At 59.1% G+C, this 19756-nt stretch overlaps 2 protein-coding genes across 4 annotated transcripts in view; one reads left to right on the top strand and one right to left on the bottom strand.

Annotated features, from left to right (window-relative positions):
* Positions 1–3503: 3503 nt before the first annotated feature.
* On the bottom strand, positions 3504–16051 carry LOC140108774 (uncharacterized; the record flags this gene model as incomplete). Its single annotated transcript, XM_072131947.1, has 10 exons — positions 15935–16051; positions 15295–15356; positions 13305–15144; positions 13048–13137; positions 12529–12598; positions 9594–9667; positions 4289–4363; positions 4147–4207; positions 3887–4063; positions 3504–3661 (listed from the first exon to the last, which is right to left on the bottom strand). Coding segments are annotated over exons 1-10 (2640 nt in total), but the record flags the coding sequence as incomplete, so codon positions are not given.
* Positions 16040–19756, top strand: part of MON1A (MON1 homolog A, secretory trafficking associated) — a 16753-nt gene continuing 13036 nt past the window's right edge. The window contains exons 1-3 of one of the 3 annotated variants that reach the window (XM_072131951.1): positions 16170–16386; positions 18875–19115; positions 19181–19561. In XM_072131951.1, coding sequence (XP_071988052.1) covers positions 19022–19115; positions 19181–19561 — 475 coding nt within the window. In that variant the 5' untranslated portion in view covers positions 16170–16386; positions 18875–19021. The other 2 variants (XM_072131952.1, XM_072131953.1) reach the window with 2 other exon arrangements.

Raw genomic sequence — 19756 nt, 5'->3', positions numbered from 1 at the left:
GAGACGCGCACACACACACACACAGGTCACAGGGGAGAGACGCGCACACACACACACACACACAGGTCACAGGGGAGAGGCGCGCACACACACACACACAGGTCACAGGGGAGAGGCGCGCACACACACACAGGTCACAGGGGAGAGACGCGCACACACACACAGGTCACAGGGGAGAGACGCGCACACACACACAGGTCACAGGGGAGAGACGCGCACACACACACACAGGTCACAGGGGAGAGACACGCACACACACACAGGTCACAGGGGAGAGACACGCACACACACACAGGTCACAGGGGAGAGACGCGCACACACACACAGGTCACAGGGGAGAGACACGCACACACACACAGGTCACAGGGGAGAGACGCGCACACACACACACAGGTCACAGGGGAGAGACGCGCACACACACACAGGTCACAGGGGAGAGACACGCACACACACACACAGGTCACAGGGGAGAGACACGCACACACACACAGGTCACAGGGGAGAGACGCGCACACACACACAGGTCACAGGGGAGAGACACGCACACACACACAGGTCACAGGGGAGAGACGCGCACACACACACAGGTCACAGGGGAGAGACGCGCACACACACACAGGTCACAGGGGAGAGACGCGCACACACACACACAGGTCACAGGGGAGAGACGCGCACGCACACACACAGGTCACAGGGGAGAGACGCGCACGCACACACACAGGTCACAGGGGAGAGACGCGCACACACACACACAGGTCACAGGGGAGAGACACGCACACACACACAGGTCACAGGGGAGAGACACGCACACACACACAGGTCACAGGGGAGAGGCGCGCACACACACACAGGTCACAGGGGAGAGACGCGCACGCACACACACAGGTCACATGGGAGAGACGCGCACGCACACACACAGGTCACAGGGGAGAGACGCGCACACACACACACAGGTCACAGGGGAGAGACGCGCACACACACACAGGTCACAGGGGAGAGACGCGCACACACACACACAGGTCACAGGGGAGAGACGCGCACACACACACACAGGTCACAGGGGAGAGACGCGCACACACACACAGGTCACAGGGGAGAGACACGCACACACACACAGGTCACAGGGGAGAGACGCGCACACACACACAGGTCACAGGGGAGAGACGCGCACACACACACAGGTCACAGGGGAGAGACACGCACACACACACAGGTCACAGGGGAGAGACGCGCACACACACACAGGTCACAGGGGAGAGACGCGCACACACACACAGGTCACAGGGGAGAGACGCGCACACACACACACAGGTCACAGGGGAGAGACGTGCACGCACACACACAGGTCACAGGGGAGAGACGCGCACACACACACACAGGTCACAGGGGAGAGACGCGCACACACACACACAGGTCACAGGGGAGAGACACGCACACACACACAGGTCACAGGGGAGAGACACGCACACACACACAGGTCACAGGGGAGAGGCGCGCACACACACACACAGGTCACAGGGGAGAGACGCGCACACACACACACAGGTCACAGGGGAGAGACGCGCACGCACACACACAGGTCACAGGGGAGAGACGCGCACACACACACACACACAGGTCACAGGGGAGAGACGCGCACACACACACACAGGTCACAGGGGAGAGACGCGCACACACACACACAGGTCACAGGGGAGAGACGCGCACGCACACACACAGGTCACAGGGGAGAGACGCGCACACACACACACACACAGGTCACAGGGGAGAGGCGCGCACGCACACACACACAGGTCACAGGGGAGAGACGCGCACACACACACACAGGTCACAGGGGAGAGACGCGCACACACACAGGTCACAGGGGAGAGGCGCGCACACACACACACAGGTCACAGGGGAGAGACGCGCACACACACACAGGTCACAGGGGAGAGAGAGGGGCGCACACACACACACAGGTCACAGGGGAGAGACGCGCACACACACACACAGGTCACAGGGGAGAGACGCGCACACACACACACACAGGTCACAGGGAGAGACGCGCACACACACACACACACACAGGTCACAGGGGAGAGGCGCGCACACACACACACACAGGTCACAGGGGAGAGGCGCGCACACACACACAGGTCACAGGGGAGAGACGCGCACACACACACAGGTCACAGGGGAGAGACGCGCACACACACACACACAGGTCACAGGGGAGAGACGCGCACACACACACACACACACAGGTCACAGGGGAGAGGCGCGCACACACACACACACAGGTCACAGGGGAGAGGCGCGCACACACACACAGGTCACAGGGGAGAGACGCGCACACACACACAGGTCACAGGGGAGAGACACGCACACACACACACAGGTCACAGGGGAGAGGCGCGCACACACACACACACACAGGTCACAGGGGAGAGACGCGCACACACACACACAGGTCACAGGGGAGAGACGCGCACACACACACAGGTCACAGGGGAGAGACGCGCGCACACACACACACACAGGTCACAGGGGAGAGACGCGCACACACACACACACACACACACACACACAGGTCACAGGGGAGAGACGCGCACACACACACACACAGGTCACAGGGGAGAGACGCGCACACACACACACACAGGTCACAGGGGAGAGACGCGCACACACACACAGGTCACAGGGGAGAGACGCGCACACACACACAGGTCACAGGGGAGAGACGCGCACACACACACACAGGTCACAGGGGAGAGACGCGCACACACACACACACAGGTCACAGGGGAGAGGCGCGCACACACACACAGGTCACAGGGGAGAGACACGCACACACACACAGGTCACAGGGGAGAGACGCGCACACACACACAGGTCACAGGGGAGAGGCGCGCACACACACACAGGTCACAGGGGAGAGGCGCGCACACACACACACACAGGTCACAGGGGAGAGACGCGCACACACACACAGGTCACAGGGGAGAGACGCGCACACACACACAGGTCACAGGGGAGAGACGCGCACACACACACAGGTCACAGGGAGAGACGCGCACACACACACAGGTCACAGGGGAGAGACGCGCACACACACACAGGTCACAGGGGAGAGGCGCGCACACACACACAGGTCACAGGGGAGAGGCGCGCACACACACACAGGTCACAGGGGAGAGGCGCGCACACACACACACAGGTCACAGGGGAGAGGCGCGCACACACACACACACACACACACACAGGTCACAGGGGAGAGGCGCGCACACACACACACACACACACACACAGGTCACAGGGGAGAGGCGCGCACACACACACAGGTCACAGGGGAGAGGCGCGCACACACACACAGGTCACAGGGGAGAGGCGCGCACACACACACACAGGTCACAGGGGAGAGACGCGCACACACACACACAGGTCACAGGGGAGAGACGCGCACACACACACAGGTCACAGGGGAGGTCAGGATCTACAGTTGCTCCGTGATTCTTTGGTACCTTGTGATTCTTGAGGTCAATGAAGCCGAATCCCCGGTGGTCGCTCTTACGGTTCTTCATGATGCGGACCTTGCGTGTAGACAGCTGCACGTAGGGGCAGAGCGCCTTCACCACACTCTCTGGGGTCGTGTTCACACCAATGCCTCTGATGATAACGGCTGCGGACAGACAAGAGACTCCTGAGGAGCGGCTGCAACTCTCGTGTGTCTCATAGATGGAGCCAGGACAGGACCCACTTGCTGGCGCTCGCCGGCGCTCGCCCCACTTGCTGGCGCTCGCCCCACTTGCTGGCGCTCGCCCCACTTGCTGGCGCTCGCCCCACTTGCTGGCGCTCGCCCCACTTGCTGGCGCTCGCCCCACTTGCTGGCGCTCGCCCTACTTACTGGCGCTCTCGGACTCGGCTGGCTTTCCACCTTTGGCGGTGTTGGGACTCTTCTTCCTGTCGGGGCTGTGGGTGGAGGGACTCTGCTTGGCTGGGCGTTTCTTGGCGCGTCGTGAGGTTAGGAAGGGCGGCGTCTTGGCATCTTTCAGGGGATCTCGCACAGGTAAGTGGTCAGACCCTACACAGAACAGCGGACAATATACTGTCACTTCCAGTCACTTTTATATTGTGAGATACAGGACTGCCCTGGGGGTGACTTACCTGCCCGGAGCGCACTGCACTGCCAGCACCGCTCCTTAGATAAGACATTTGCCACGTTACACTGTGAAAACACAAGCAAAGAGGGTGAGAGGAATCAGAAAGCACCCAGCCTCAGCCCCACCGCCCCGGGCACAGCACCCACCTGCTGACAGCTCCACCGGTCTGTATTTGGGATATACTTCAGATTGACCTTTTTCCCTCTAAAATGTAGGACGCCCTAAAAATAAAAAGAAATACGTGAAAGTCAAAAACATCGGGGGGGGGGGGGGCAGGACCAGGTGTGCCGCTCCCAGCACAAGGTTTGGGGGATAGCGGGGGAGGGAGGGGTGCTGGACAAGGCGCGGCGCTCCCAGGACACGGGGGAGGGGGGGGCCGGACCAGGCGCGGTGCTCCCAGGACACGGGGGAGGGGGGCAGGACGAGGCGCGGTGCTCCCAGGACACGGGGGAGGGGGGCAGGACGAGGCGCGGTGCTCCCAGGACACGGGGGAGGGGGGCAGGACGAGGCGCGGTGCTCCCAGGACACGGGGGAGGGGGGCAGGACGAGGCGCGGTGCTCCCAGGACACGGGGGAGGGGGGCAGGACGAGGCGCGGTGCTCCCAGGACACGGGGGAGGGGGGCAGGACGAGGCGCGGTGCTCCCAGGACACGGGGGAGGGGGGCAGGACGAGGCGCGGTGCTCCCAGGACACGGGGGAGGGGGGCAGGACGAGGCGCGGTGCTCCCAGGACACGGGGGAGGGGGCAGGACGAGGCGCGGTGCTCCCAGGACACGGGGGAGGGGGGCAGGACGAGGCGCGGTGCTCCCAGGACACGGGGGAGGGGGCAGGACGAGGCGCGGTGCTCCCAGGACACGGGGGAGGGGGGCAGGACGAGGCGCGGTGCTCCCAGGACACGGGGGAGGGGGGCAGGACGAGGCGCGGTGCTCCCAGGACACGGGGGAGGGGGGCAGGACGAGGCGCGGTGCTCCCAGGACACGGGGGAGGGGGGCAGGACGAGGCGCGGTGCTCCCAGGACACGGGGGAGGGGGGCAGGACGAGGCGCGGTGCTCCCAGGACACGGGGGAGGGGGGCAGGACGAGGCGCGGTGCTCCCAGGACACGGGGGAGGGGGGCAGGACGAGGCGCGGTGCTCCCAGGACACGGGGGAGGGGGCAGGACGAGGCGCGGTGCTCCCAGGACACGGGGGAGGGGGGCAGGACGAGGCGCGGTGCTCCCAGGACACGGGGGAGGGGGGCAGGACGAGGCGCGGTGCTCCCAGGACACGGGGGAGGGGGCCAGGACGAGGCGCGGTGCTCCCAGGACACGGGGGAGGGGGGCAGGACGGGGCGCGGTGCTCCCAGGACACGAAGGGGGGGGGGCAGGACGAGGCACTGCGCTCCCAGCACACGGGGGAGGGCGGCTGTGAAATGAGGATGTCTGAGCTGCACACAGTGCACAAGGAAAGAACAGTGAGGCTGCTCCTATAAAGGGACAAGACAGCGGCACTGCCCCTCAGAGGACTGGCACAACACAGGAACAGGATAGATTCCTTGGACAGAGTCTGATGGACAGAAGGCGGACGCACCTCTGCCCCTCATACAGTGCGTACAGAAAGTATTCAGGCCCCTTTAAATGTATCACATTGCAACCAATTGGTAAGATCAAAAAACTCTCCTTTGCTTAGTAATGTGCCCTCCTGATGGGAAAAACAGAAATGTAGATATTTTTACTAATTATTTAACAAGAAAAACTGAAAAATCACCTTGTGTTAAGTATTCATTTCCTTCTGATCCTCCATTAGATGGTTCTACTCCTTCATTGGGGTCCAGTCGTGTTTAATTAAACTGATTGGACTTGAAGAAAAGCTCACACCTGTGAGCATGTAAGAGCGCATGAGAATCATGAGGTCTAAGGAACTGCCCAAGAAGCACAGAGACCGAATTGTGTCAGTGCACAGATGTGGTCAAGCTTACAAAAGAATTTCTGCAGCTCTTCAGGTTTCTAAGAGCACAGTGGCCTCCATAATCCTTACATGGAAGAAGTTTAGGACGAACACAACTCTTCCTCAACCTAGCCGTCCAAACAAACTAAGCAATCATGGGAGAAGTGCCTTTGTGAGTGGTAAAGAAGACCGATGGAATCCCTGTGTCTGAGCCGGGGGCAGGCGCGCACACTGCGGGGCAGAAGAACGTTTTGATCTTATCAATTGGCTGCAATGAAACAGAGTGAAAAGGGCCCCTCTATCAGCCCCCGCGGGCCCCTCTATCTGCAGGACGGGTGGAGCCCCCCGCGGGCCCCTCTATCAAGTATGTGCCAGGAGATAACGCAGAGCAAGAGGACGCCAGGAGGATACAGAGCAGACAAACCTGCAGTCCTATGTAAGTAAAGCCATCAGGTAAGAGAAAGCTACAGTGTGATCATTTTATGGACTCTGCTTGCTGACAGCAGATGCTTTGTTACAATAGCAGTCCTGTTTGCTATAATGTATCGGTCTGCGGTTATGTTCACAGATGTGGCAACTGTAACAAACCATCAGCTGTGAGATTTATTGTATGAGGAAAGGTTTTTCAGTCCCTGGACAGGAAGCAGAGATGGATGCAGCAGGACAACCACTATGTGCACCCTTGGGATGTCCTGCACATCTCTGTATTACTACCCCCATCAGGACTGTACGAGGTGCACGTACTTGTCATTCATATTACGGAACTCAGGCCTGACCACGAGGGGGCACTCTAACCTAGCGCCTGCTATCCCCCTCCCACCGAACATGTGACCCCAGGACTACGCAGCCGCTGCCTACATCATTACAGGCTAACCCCCTCCCCTCTCCTGAGGATATGCATCCGAAGGAGACTCCATTCACAATACACAGATTCACAAAGAACATGCAGCATAATGGAGGAACCATATGGCGGCACATGGGGCACAACTTTATGGACGGTGCCGCCATTCAGGGGTGAAAGGGGAATAGATCACCTCAACTGCAGCCCCAACAACACGAGCCGATGTCTGCTGGGGGCCTCAGTCACTATAGACCTGGATGTGAGAGGACCCTCAGTCACTATAGACCTGGATGTGAGAGGACCCTCAGTCACTATAGACCTGGATGTAAGAGGACCCCCGGTCACTATAGACCTGGATGTAAGAGGACCCCCAGTCACTACACTGCACTACAGACCTGGATGTGAGAGGACCCTCAGTCACTACACTGCAATACAGGCCTGGATGTGAGAGGACCCCCAGTCACTACACTGCACTACAGGCCTGGATGTAAGAGGACCCCCAGTCACTACACTGCAATACAGACCTGGATGTGAGAGGACCCTCAGTCACTACACTGCAATACAGACCTGGATGTGAGAGGATCCCCAGTCACTACACTGCAATACAGGCCTGGATGTGAGAGGACCCTCAGTCACTATAGACCTGGATGTGAGAGGACCCTCAGTCACTATAGACCTGGATGTGAGAGGACCCTCAGTCACTATAGACCTGGATGTGAGAGGACCCTCAGTCACTACAGACCTGGATGTGAGAGGACCCCCAGTCACTACACTGCAATACAGACCTGGATGTGAGAGGACCCTCAGTCACTATAGACCTGGATGTGAGAGGACCCTCAGTCACTACAGACCTGGATGTGAGAGGACCCCCAGTCACTACAGACCTGGATGTGAGAGGACCCCCAGTCACTACACTGCACTACAGACCTGGATGTGAGAGGACCCTCAGTCACTACACTGCAATACAGACCTGGATGTGAGAGGACCCTCAGTCACTACACTGCAATACAGGCCTGGATGTGAGAGGACCCTCAGTCACTATAGACCTGGATGTGAGAGGACCCTCAGTCACTACAGACCTGGATGTGAGAGGACCCCCAGTCACTACACTGCAATACAGACCTGGATGTGAGAGGACCCTCAGTCACTATAGACCTGGATGTGAGAGGACCCTCAGTCACTATAGACCTGGATGTGAGAGGACCCTCAGTCACTATAGACCTGGATGTGAGAGGACCCTCAGTCACTATAGACCTGGATGTGAGAGGACCCTCAGTCACTATAGACCTGGATGTGAGAGGACCCTCAGTCACTATAGACCTGGATGTGAGAGGACCCTCAGTCACTATAGACCTGGATGTGAGAGGACCCTCAGTCACTATAGACCTGGATGTGAGAGGACCCTCAGTCACTATAGACCTGGATGTGAGAGGACCCTCAGTCACTATAGACCTGGATGTGAGAGGACCCTCAGTCACTATAGACCTGGATGTGAGAGGACCCTCAGTCACTATAGACCTGGATGTGAGAGGACCCTCAGTCACTATAGACCTGGATGTGAGAGGACCCTCAGTCACTATAGACCTGGATGTGAGAGGACCCTCAGTCACTACACTGCAATACAGACCTGCCGTTGAGAGGACCCTCAGTCACTACACTGCACTACAGACCTGGATGTGAGAGGACCCTCAGTCACTACACTGCACTACAGGCCTGGATGTAAGAGGACCCTCAGTCACTATAGACCTGGATGTGAGAGGACCCTCAGTCACTACACTGCACTACAGACCTGGATGTGAGAGGACCCTCGTTCACTACACTGAATTACAGACCTGGATGTGAGAGAACCCTCAGTCACTACACTGAATTACAGACCTGGATGTGAGAGGACCCTCAGTCACTACACTGCAATACAGACCTGGATGTGAGAGGACCCTCAGTCACTATAGACCTGGATGTAAGAGGACCCCCAGTCACTACACTGCACTACAGACCTGGATATAAGAGGACGCCTGATGACTCCAGGGCACTTTAGACCAGGACATGAGCGGATCCCTCAGAGTGCCGCTCTACAGACGCCCAGTGACATTACTGTGCCGTACTTGGATGTTTGGGCACAATATGGCAGCCCCCCTAGATGTTAATCTTACCCCTACACAGACCGCCTCCTGTGTGTGGGCAGTCACTTGACTACTCAGCCCTGGCACAATCGGCCCCCTCTCTCCAGCCTCGGACCACCTGCACCATACATGTGTACAAGGGTCGGGTCTGGGACCCCTGACCCTTCACAGTGGCTTCAGTCTGGAACATTTTGACCACTTTGTCCTGATTCCCAATATTTAGACCTGGAGCTTCCCGAGTCCAGCCCTGACATTTTGAGGAGCCCATTTCATGCGCCTGGCACCAATGAGGAGAGACCTCCAGGATAATGAAGACCTTTCCTGCCCCATTCTGTTAACCCTTTGCTTCCCTGCCTGACCATACAGCACAGTAGAGCTGGCACTAGAGTGCCCCCACTGGGCTGTAGAGGGTATACACATGTTATGCAGATGTTCCACTAGTGTGTCAGGAGCCGCTAAATAGCTGCACCCACAAACCAGCGGAAGGTCTGGCGGGGGCGCAGGAGGGTGGCCCTGTCTCCCTTCCTCTCCATCTTTCCAGGGCAGCGCTGAACAGGTGGACAAGTAACCTTGTTGGCTTCCATGCATCCGACGGCCTCTTCCACGAGGGAAAACTCCACGCAGACAGAGCCGAAGCTGTAACCTAGGGACAGCATGTGATAGACGGGACGTGAGTTAGTACCGCAGCAACAGACATGGCATCACTTACAGCCCCCCTCCCCCCAATACACGCAGCCCTGTATACATGTATACCACAGGACCCTACAGTAGTTACACTGGTCACGCATTTATAAATATTACCGACACAAACTTGGGTCGTGTTCACATGACATTTTTGGAGACTCCAGGATCTCCATAGGGAAGGCTCTGAGTACAACCTAACCCGTCCATAGACTTACACTGGCAGCTTCTGATCGTCCACCAGCACAGTGCATGTCACATCCAGGAGGAAACACAGGCTGCTCTGTATCCTTCTGTACATGCTCCGCCGAGGCCATGATGTCACTATACGGCCTCTATCCCCGTCCTCTGCCGAGATTATACTACGAGTGTTTCCCAGTGATGTCACTATACGGCCTCTATCCCCGTCCTCACCTGAGATTATACTACGAATGATCCCCAGTGATGTCACTATACGGCCTCTATCCCCGTCCTCAGCTGAGATTATACTACGAGTGTTCCCCAGCGATGTCACTATACGGCCTCTATCCCCGTCCTCACCTGAGATTATACTACGAGTGTTCCCAGGTGATGTCACTATACGGCCTCTATCCCCGTCCTCACCTGAGATTATACTACGAGTGTTCCCAGGTGATGTCACTATACGGCCTCTATCCCCGTCCTCACCTGAGATTATACTACGAGTGATCCCCAGTGATGTCACTATACGGCCTCTATCCCCGTCCTCACCTGAGATTATACTACGAGTGTTCCCAGGTGATGTCACTATACGGCCTCTATCCCCGTCCTCACCTGAGATTATACTACGAGTGTTCCCCAGCGATGTCACTATACGGCCTCTATCCCCGTCCTCACCTGAGATTATACTACGAGTGTTCCCCAGCGATGTCACTATACGGCCTCTATCCCCGTCCTCACCTGAGATTATACTACGAGTGTTCCCAGGTGATGTCACTATACGGCCTCTATCCCCGTCCTCACCTGAGATTATACTACGAGTGTTCCCCAGCGATGTCAATGACCGTGTAAGGAGAACCCTGGTCATCAATATACTCTGATCTCCAGTATATGTATCCCCCCCCCCTGTACTCTGATCTCCAGTATATGTATCCCCCCCCCTGTACTCTGATCTCCAGTATATGTATCCCCCCCCCCCCCTGTACTCTGATCTCCAGTATATGTATCCCCCCCCCCCTGTACTCTGATCTCCAGTATATGTACCCCCCCCCCTGTACTCTGATCTCCAGTATATGTACCCCCCCCCCTGTACTCTGATCTCCAGTATATGTACCCCCCCCCCCTGTACTCTGATCTCCAGTATATGTATCCCCCCCCCCTGTACTCTGATCTCCAGTATATGTATCCCCCCCCCTGTACTCTGATCTCCAGTATATGTACCCCCCCCCCTGTACTCTGATCTCCAGTATATGTACCCCCCCCCTGTACTCTGATCTCCAGTATATGTATCCCCCCCCTGTACTCTGATCTCCAGTATATGTACCCCCCCCCCTGTACTCTGATCTCCAGTATATGTACCCCCCCCCCCCTGTACTCTGATCTCCAGTATATGTACCCCCCCCCCTGTACTCTGATCTCCAGTATATGTACCCCCCCCTGTACTCTGATCTCCAGTATATGTACCCCCCCCCCCTGTACTCTGATCTCCAGTATATGTATCCCCCCCCTGTACTCTGATCTCCAGTATATGTACCCCCCCCCCTGTACTCTGATCTCCAGTATATGTATCCCCCCCCTGTACTCTGATCTCCAGTATATGTACCCCCCCCTGTACTCTGATCTCCAGTATATGTATCCCCCCCCCCTGTACTCTGATCTCCAGTATATGTATCCCCCCCCCCTGTACTCTGATCTCCAGTATATGTATCCCCCCCCCTGTACTCTGATCTCCAGTATATGTACCCCCCCCCCTGTACTCTGATCTCCAGTATATGTATCCCCCCCCTGTACTCTGATCTCCAGTATATGTACCCCCCCCCTGTACTCTGATCTCCAGTATATGTACCCCCCCCCTGTACTCTGATCTCCAGTATATGTACCCCCCCCCCTGTACTCTGATCTCCAGTATATGTACCCCCCCCCTGTACTCTGATCTCCAGTATATGTACCCCCCCCCTGTACTCTGATCTCCAGTATATGTACCCCCCCCCCCTGTACTCTGATCTCCAGTATATGTACCCCCCCCCTGTACTCTGATCTCCAGTATATGTATCCCCCCCCCCTGTACTCTGATCTCCAGTATATGTATCCCCCCCCCTGTACTCTGATCTCCAGTATATGTACCCCCCCCCTGTACTCTGATCTCCAGTATATGTATCCCCCCCCTGTACTCTGATCTCCAGTATATGTATCCCCCCCCTGTACTCTGATCTCCAGTATATGTATCCCCCCCCCTGTACTCTGATCTCCAGTATATGTATCCCCCCCCCTGTACTCTGATCTCCAGTATATGTATCCCCCCCCCCCTGTACTCTGATCTCCAGTATATGTATCCCCCCCCCTGTACTCTGATCTCCAGTATATGTATCACCCCCCCCCCCCCTACAAGTTTGGACACTTCAGAATCTGCACAAGGAATAATCAACTCCAGGTCGGAGGGTGCCGGGGTCCATTACATTGGGAGGAGCGGATGAAAAGGCAACGCCCCCTATTATTCAATGGGCACCAACCCACCAGGACTGGGCAGGACCTTTGCTCCTGGGGTACATGGCAGTGGGGGCAGCAGGGATCCTCTAAGTGGGGGTGGGAGCAGCTGTGCCTGGCCAGGGGTCTGCAGCAGGTGACATCATTCACATGGGCACCCACCTGGAATGTATCCAATGAGGTTCACCCCATCATCGGGCAGACGGTGCGCGCCGGAGAGCGCCGAGAGGATCTGCGGAGCAAAAGGGACAATGAGAGGATGGACAGACTGATACCCCGCCAGACGCCCGACTCGCCTCCGCACCTCGCCGCCCGGCCCGCCGCCGCACCTCGCCGCCAGACGCCCGGCCCGCCGCCGCACCTCGCCGCCAGACGCCCGGCCCGCCGCCGCACCTCGCCGCCAGACGCCCGGCCCGCCTCCGCACCTCGCCGCCAGACGCCCGGCCCGCCTCCGCACCTCGCCGCCAGACGCCCGGCCCGCCTCCGCACCTCGCCGCCAGACGCCCGGCCTGCCTTAGACGCCCGGCCTTAGCTTGCATAAGAAGCTAAGAGCAGATTCTGCCAGAGGGGGGCGCTCACTAGTGTGAGCTTCCTTCATCCTTGTTCTGGAACAAACAACTCTACTAACCCCCTCACACCACGCTGCCCCCTGCAGGCAGAGACTTACAGGAGAGCACTTACCTCTTCCCTGGATGCTCCGGTTGGGAGGCCATCCAGCCATATGATCCTGGTGGCCCCGTCGGGGATAGTAGTCCTCCTGTAGTCCTTGTCCTGAGGGGAGAGAGGCAAGATGCATTAGCTTAGGGATTCATCTCTCACTTCTATAGGTGCCCTCCTTGCATCACATGCCCCCTCCCCCATAGGGCCCTCATCATCACTCTGTATGTTCTCTGACATACACAGGTTGCCAAGAATGTGCCATAACTGGGGGAGCCTACCTTACTTCCAGGTTGAAGGTCATCGTGGGATTTTCTGTCTGGACCTCGAGCCACTCTGAGGTCCACATCGTTGTACTCCTGGTTTCTGTAGTCCGTGTCCCGTCTGCCCAGGAACTCCACGCCGGTGGATTGTCCCACGGCTGCTAACTTGCTGCTGGGGGCAGGGTGAGGGGTCTTGGCCTTTGCAGGCTTCTCTGGGGTGTGAGCACCCGCCACTGCCCTGGCGCCTCCTTTTTCTTGCTGCTTTAACTCCTTAGCTGCCAGTTTGAGGAAGTCATAGAGCAGGGAGCTCTGGCTGAGGATGTCCACCGAGGTCTGTTCCTTGCCTCCGCGGAAGTCCTCATCCTTCTTCTGCAGGTATTTACCCATCCTGAAGTCTTGATCGCCTCCGGCCTGAGCCATGTCCTTGCTGCGCATGTCTTGGTCCCCAGGTCGGGGCTCTTTGATGTCCGTTGGGTATGCTAGGACTTTGCTTGGCGCCTCCTTGGTGTCTAGGTTAAGGTCTTCTGGCTTGGGTTGATCTCTAAAGTCTACGTCCAGCTTCCCGGGGTAGGCGCACTTGTCTGACTCCCCCTTTGCTGTGGACAGTGGCCCCTCCTGAACAGGAGCCTTATTATTCATCTTGGACGGAGGTGGAATTGGCGGCTCCTCATAAGGCAGGAAGGGGATCCTCTGCTCTGCACCTGGGGGCACCGGAGCAGGAGCCACCATTGATCTTTTGAGTTCTTTTTCTTTTGTCTCCATCTTTGCACCACCAGCAGGCATCTTCTTTGTGTCTGCGCTCTTTTTTGTGCCATCTTCACTCTTGCGGTAATCTGTGTCTGCACTCTCTCTTTCACGGTAGTCTGAATCGGCGCTCTCTTTACCCCAGTAATCTGAGTCAATAGCCTCTATGTCTCTGTAATCTGAGTCTGTGTTGTCTCTGTAGTCTGAATCGGAGGTCTCTTTTTCCCGGTAATCTAAGTCTACGCTCTCTTTCTCCCGATAATCAGTGTCACTATTAATGCCGGGAATCTCCACTTCCTTCTTATTGGCGGCTGTCTCCTTCAGGTTGGCCCCCTCCATGTACTTAGGCCCCGGGCCCTTTGTCTCAGTATCGTTGTGGGAGTAGCCGATCACCATCCTCTCTCTGTAGTCCAGTTCCTTCTCTTGGTCCATGAAGTTCATGTCGGGCTTCCTGAACCTTAGGTCTAGGTCCGCAGATTCTCGGACATGTGCAGGGAGTCCCCTATCTAATGGCGAGCGCTCTCTCTGCATCATGTCTCCACCCCCCCTGTCTCTGAACACCAAGTCTGAGGATTCTCGCTGTCTCAGGACAATGTCTTGCAGGGCGTCCAGGCGACGCTTGTACTCCAGCTCCTCCATTTCCCTCTGGGAGAAGTCCGGCATGGAGCTGATCCTCTGCCTTTGCTGCTCCAGCGCCTCCCGCTCTCGCAGCTCCATCTCCGCCAGCATCCTCCTCCTGTACTCCAGGCTCTCACGCTCTCTGAAGATGAGAGGGGGTGGCAGTCTCTCCCTGTAGGCAATGGCTGCTCCTTCGTGTCTGTAGTCCACATCCGGCATCCCTCTTGCAGCCGTGATGGAGGCTTCTCTCTCTCTGTAGTCCATATCAGGTGCCAGGGCCCTATAATTCATGTTCAGCCTCGGCCTCCTGGAGGGGTGCAGCTGCTCCTGTTCCCAGTGTCTGTCTATTGCCATATCCCTGTGCATGAAGGGAGCAACTCCAGGGCCACTAAAATGAGGATTAGATCCCCTGGGGCCATCCCGGAAAGGGAAAGGCGGTCGTCCTCGCATTCTGGGATGGGGGCCGGGGGGGATTCTAGGTGTAAATGCTTCGCCCCTGAAAAGAAAAGCAGAAAAGGTTAAGCTGTGCCCTGTACAGAGCAGCGGCTTTCAGGGCAACTTCACATCCAGCACCTTCCAATAGGGAAGAGCAGAAAGTCGTGCCGTCCCCTCCTGTGGAATTAAATCAAATATATCAAACACTCACCGAAATCCGGGCGGGGGTTGTCGGGGGGTGTCCCACATGTTCACTGCCAGGGAAAGGCAAATCTGCAGAGAAATTTAACAGAAATTAGTCATGTGACACCCAACATGGCCCCCTCCTTCTACATCTTATATACCAGAATCATGGTATATAAGCATCAGCCCCTGAGGAGGAGGTGACCCCAGAGTGGAGACAATAGACACCCCCCCCCCCATCCCTCACCCTAGCAGGCCCCCCACCTGGGGGAAGACGATATCCAACCCCTCCTCCGGCCCCTACCCCAAAGAGATCCAACCCCCCTCTTCGGGTTTCCATCCCTACACCCCCCCCCCCCCAAGGCAACCCCATTATCCAGGCCCCTACAAGAGGAGACAATCGGCACCCCCACCCACGAGGAGACAATCACCGCCCCCCCTCCACCAGGCCCCTCCCACGAGGAGACAATCGCCGCCCCCTCCACCAGGCCCCTCCCATGAGGAGACAATCGCCGCCCCCTCCACCAGGCCCCTCCCATGAGGAGACAATACCTTCCCCTACAAAGACACATGTATTTGATCCCTTGGAGGGTGGGACTTTTCACTACATCCGAGCAGCGCCGCACACAGCATCGCCAAGGAGGAGGAGGAGGAGGATAACCACTAACATCCACAATCCCTCCCCACAGCAGAGGGACCATTTATCCTCTACAGGTCACGTTATAGGCAGACTACTAGAAGACTCGGCATCGCCCCCGCTGCGCCCTGTCCTGCTCTTCGACGTTAGCGAGTGATTACCGTCGGCCCCGCCCCCAACGTCCCCGGTTCCGTTACCAGTCAGGCGCCTCAGCTCTCCGCCGATCCTCTTAGAAGCGAAAAACAGAGACTTCCGGTGTAAGGCGGAAATACGTCACGCGCTCCTCGCCGCAAGGCTTTGTGGGACCCGTGGTCCTTATTCTCAGGGAAAAGCGGAAATAACACGGTGTGGACTGCAAGTCCCGAGGGTCAGTGCGCGGGGAGGAGCGAGGGATGCCGGGAAGTGTAGTGCCTGCGGAAGAGAAAGCTGCAGGACCTGGGGGAGTGGCATGCTGGGATTTGTAGTCCCCCTGTGAGGATCCAGGTGTGTGGTATGTTCTGTATTTCCCGCCATTATACGGGGTCTCTGTGTAGTGAGCACAGGGGCTGCTCTGTGCCCCCGGCTCTGACCCCATGGTGACGCTGTGGCCCCCGGCTCTGACCCCCGTGGTGACAGTTGTGACCCCCGTGGTGACAGTTGTGACCCCCGTGGTGACAGTTGTGACCCCCCCGGCTCTGACCCCCGTGGTGACAGTTGTGACCCCCCGGCTCTGACCCCCGTGGTGACAGTTGTGACCCCCCGGCTCTGACCCCCGTGGTGACAGTTGTGACCCCCGTGGTGACAGTTGTGACCCCCCGGCTCTGACCCCCGTGGTGACAGTTGTGACCCCCCGGCTCTGACCCCCGTGGTGACAGTTGTGACCCCCCCCCCCCGGCTCTGACCCCCGTGGTGACAGTTGTGACCCCCCGGCTCTGACCCCCGTGGTGACAGTTGTGACCCCCCCCCCCCCCGGCTCTGACCCCCGTGGTGACAGTTGTGACCCCCCCCCCCCCCCCGGCTCTGACCCCCGTGGTGACAGTTGTGACCCCCCCGGCTCTGACCCCCGTGGTGACAGTTGTGACCCCCCGGCTCTGACCCCCGTGGTGACAGTTGTGACCCCCCGGCTCTGACACCCGTGGTGACAGTTGTGACCCCCCCCCCCCCCCGGCTCTGACCCCGTGGTGACAGTTGTAACCCCCCGGCTCTGACCCCCGTGGTGACAGTTGTGACCCCCCGGCTCTGACCCCCGTGGTGACAGTTGTGACCCCCCGGCTCTGACCCCCGTGGTGACAGTTGTAACCCCCCGGCTCTGACCCCCGTGGTGACAGTTGTGACCCCCCCCCCCCCCCCCCCCGGCTCTGACCCCCGTGGTGACAGTTGTGACCCCCCCCCCCCCGGCTCTGACCCCCGTGGTGACAGTTGTGACCCCCCCGGCTCTGACCCCCGTGGTGACAGTTGTGACCCCCCGGCTCTGACCCCCGTGGTGACAGTTGTGACCCCCCGGCTCTGACCCCCGTGGTGACAGTTGTGACCCCCCGGCTCTGACCCCCGTGGTGACAGTTGTGACCCCCCGGCTCTGACCCCCGTGGTGACATTTGTGACCCCCCCGGCTCTGACCCCCGTGGTGACAGTTGTGACCCCCCCGGCTCTGACCCCCGTGGTGACAGTTGTGACCCCCCCGGCTCTGACCCCCGTGGTGACAGTTGTGACCCCCCGGCTCTGACCCCCGTGGTGACAGTTGTGACCCCCCGGTTCTGACCCCCGTGGTGACAGTTGTGACCCCCCCGGCTCTGACCCCCGTGGTGACAGTTGTGACCCCCCCGGCTCTGACCCCCGTGGTGACAGTTGTGACCCCCCCGGCTCTGACCCCCGTGGTGACAGTTGTGACCCCCGGCTCTGACCCCCATGGTGACAGTTGTGACCCCCGACTCTGACCCCCGTGGTGACAGTTGTGACCGCCCCCGGCTCTGACCCCCGTGGTGACAGTTGTGACCGCCCCCGGCTCTGACCCCCGTGGTGACAGTTGTGACCCCCCGGCTCTGACCCCCGTGGTGACAGTTGTGACCCCCGGCTCTGACCCCCGTGGTGACAGTTGTGACCCCCCGGCTCTGACCCCCGTGGTGACAGTTCTGACCCCCGGCTCTGACCCCCGTGGTGACAGTTGTGACCCCCGGCTCTGACCCCCGTGGTGACAGTTGTGACCCCCGGCTCTGACCCCCGTGGTGACAGTTGTGACCCCCGGCTCTGACCCCCGTGGTGACAGTTGTGACCCCCGGCTCTGACCCCCGTGGTGACAGTTGTGACCCCCCGGCTCTGACCCCCGTGGTGACAGTTGTGACCCCCCGGCTCTGACCCCCGTGGTGACAGTTGTGACCCCCCGGCTCTGACCCCCGTGGTGACAGTTGTGACCCCCCGGCTCTGACCCCCGTGGTGACAGTTGTGACCCCCCGGCTCTGACCCCCGTGGTGACAGTTGTGACCCCCCGGCTCTGACCCCCGTGGTGACAGTTGTGACCCCCCGGCTCTGACCCCCGTGGTGACAGTTGTGACCCCCCGTGGTGACAGTTGTGACCCCCCGTGGTGACAGTTGTGACCCCCCGTGGTGACAGTTGTGACCCCCCGTGGTGACAGTTGTGACCCCCCGGCTCTGACCCCGTGGTGACAGTTGTGACCCCCCGGCTCTGAACCCCGTGGTGACAGTTGTGACACCCGTGGTGACAGTTGTGACCCCCCGGCTCTGACCCCCGTGGTGACAGTTGCGACCCCCGGATCTGACCCCTGTGGTGACAGTTGCGACCCCCGGATCTGACCCCTGTGGTGACAGTTGTGACCCCCGACTCTGACCCCCGTGGTGACAGTTGTGACCCCCGGCTCTGACCCCCGTGGTGACAGTTGCGACCCCCGGATGTGACCCCCGTGGTGACATTTGCGACCCCCGTGGTGACCTTGTGACCTCCGGCGCTGACCCGGAATTTAATGGTTTTCTTCTTCAGTTTCTTGCAGCAGAATCTCCTCCCCCACAATGCAGCAGGGTTGGTCCTGACCTCTGGCTGTCCCCAGGTCACTGCAGCTGTGAGCTAGGGCCCTCGGCCAGGTGAGGGCTGGGAGTGTCAGGGCATGCTGGGACTTGTGGTTCAGCCATGACGTCTGCAGCAGCTCCATCACTGACTCTAGAAGAGGGAGGCGACCGCTCCGAGAGCCCAGCGCCCGCACTAACCCAGGGGACGGAGCCCGGTGAGTGTCAGCTCCGCAGTCTCCAGCCTCTGCAGGGGCCGCTCTGACCTCTGACCTCTCCGCAGGTGCCAGCCAGGATGAAGCCATGTTTGTCCATGCCCAGTCCTACGAGGACCTGAGTGGAGAGGTGGAGGGGCCTGGGAGCCCGGAGCCACAGGGGGAAAGCCTCGAGGAGATCAGCCAGGACTTCAGTAACCTCAGCACCCAGCTCAGCCACGAGGAGACTCCTGAGTGTGAGGACCCCCTGCCCCCCGCTGATGGAGGAGCCCGGGCGCTGGACGACTGGTACCACCACCACAAGCATGTCTTTGTACTGAGCGAGGCAGGGAAGCCCGTGTATTCCCGCTATCAGTCAGAGGAGGCGCTGTCCAGCACTGCCGGGGTCATGATGGCGCTTGTCTCATTCCTGGAGACCGGCAAGAACGCCATCCGCTCCATCCACGCAGGTACCGGAGCACAGGGGCCAGTGCACTGGGGAAAGCTGGGTACAGGACAACACAGGGGCTACTGCACTGGGGAAAGCTGGGTACAGGACAACACAGGGGCTACTGCACTGGGGAAAGCTGGGTACCGGACAACACAGGGGCTACTGCACTGGGGAAAGCTGGGTACAGGACAACACAGGGGCTACTGCACTGGGG

The sequence above is a fragment of the Engystomops pustulosus genome, unplaced genomic scaffold (genome assembly GCF_040894005.1).
Source record: "Engystomops pustulosus unplaced genomic scaffold, aEngPut4.maternal MAT_SCAFFOLD_181, whole genome shotgun sequence".
NCBI classification, from domain to species: Eukaryota; Metazoa; Chordata; class Amphibia; order Anura; family Leptodactylidae; genus Engystomops; species Engystomops pustulosus.
This window is presented reverse-complemented; position numbering and strand designations above follow the sequence as displayed.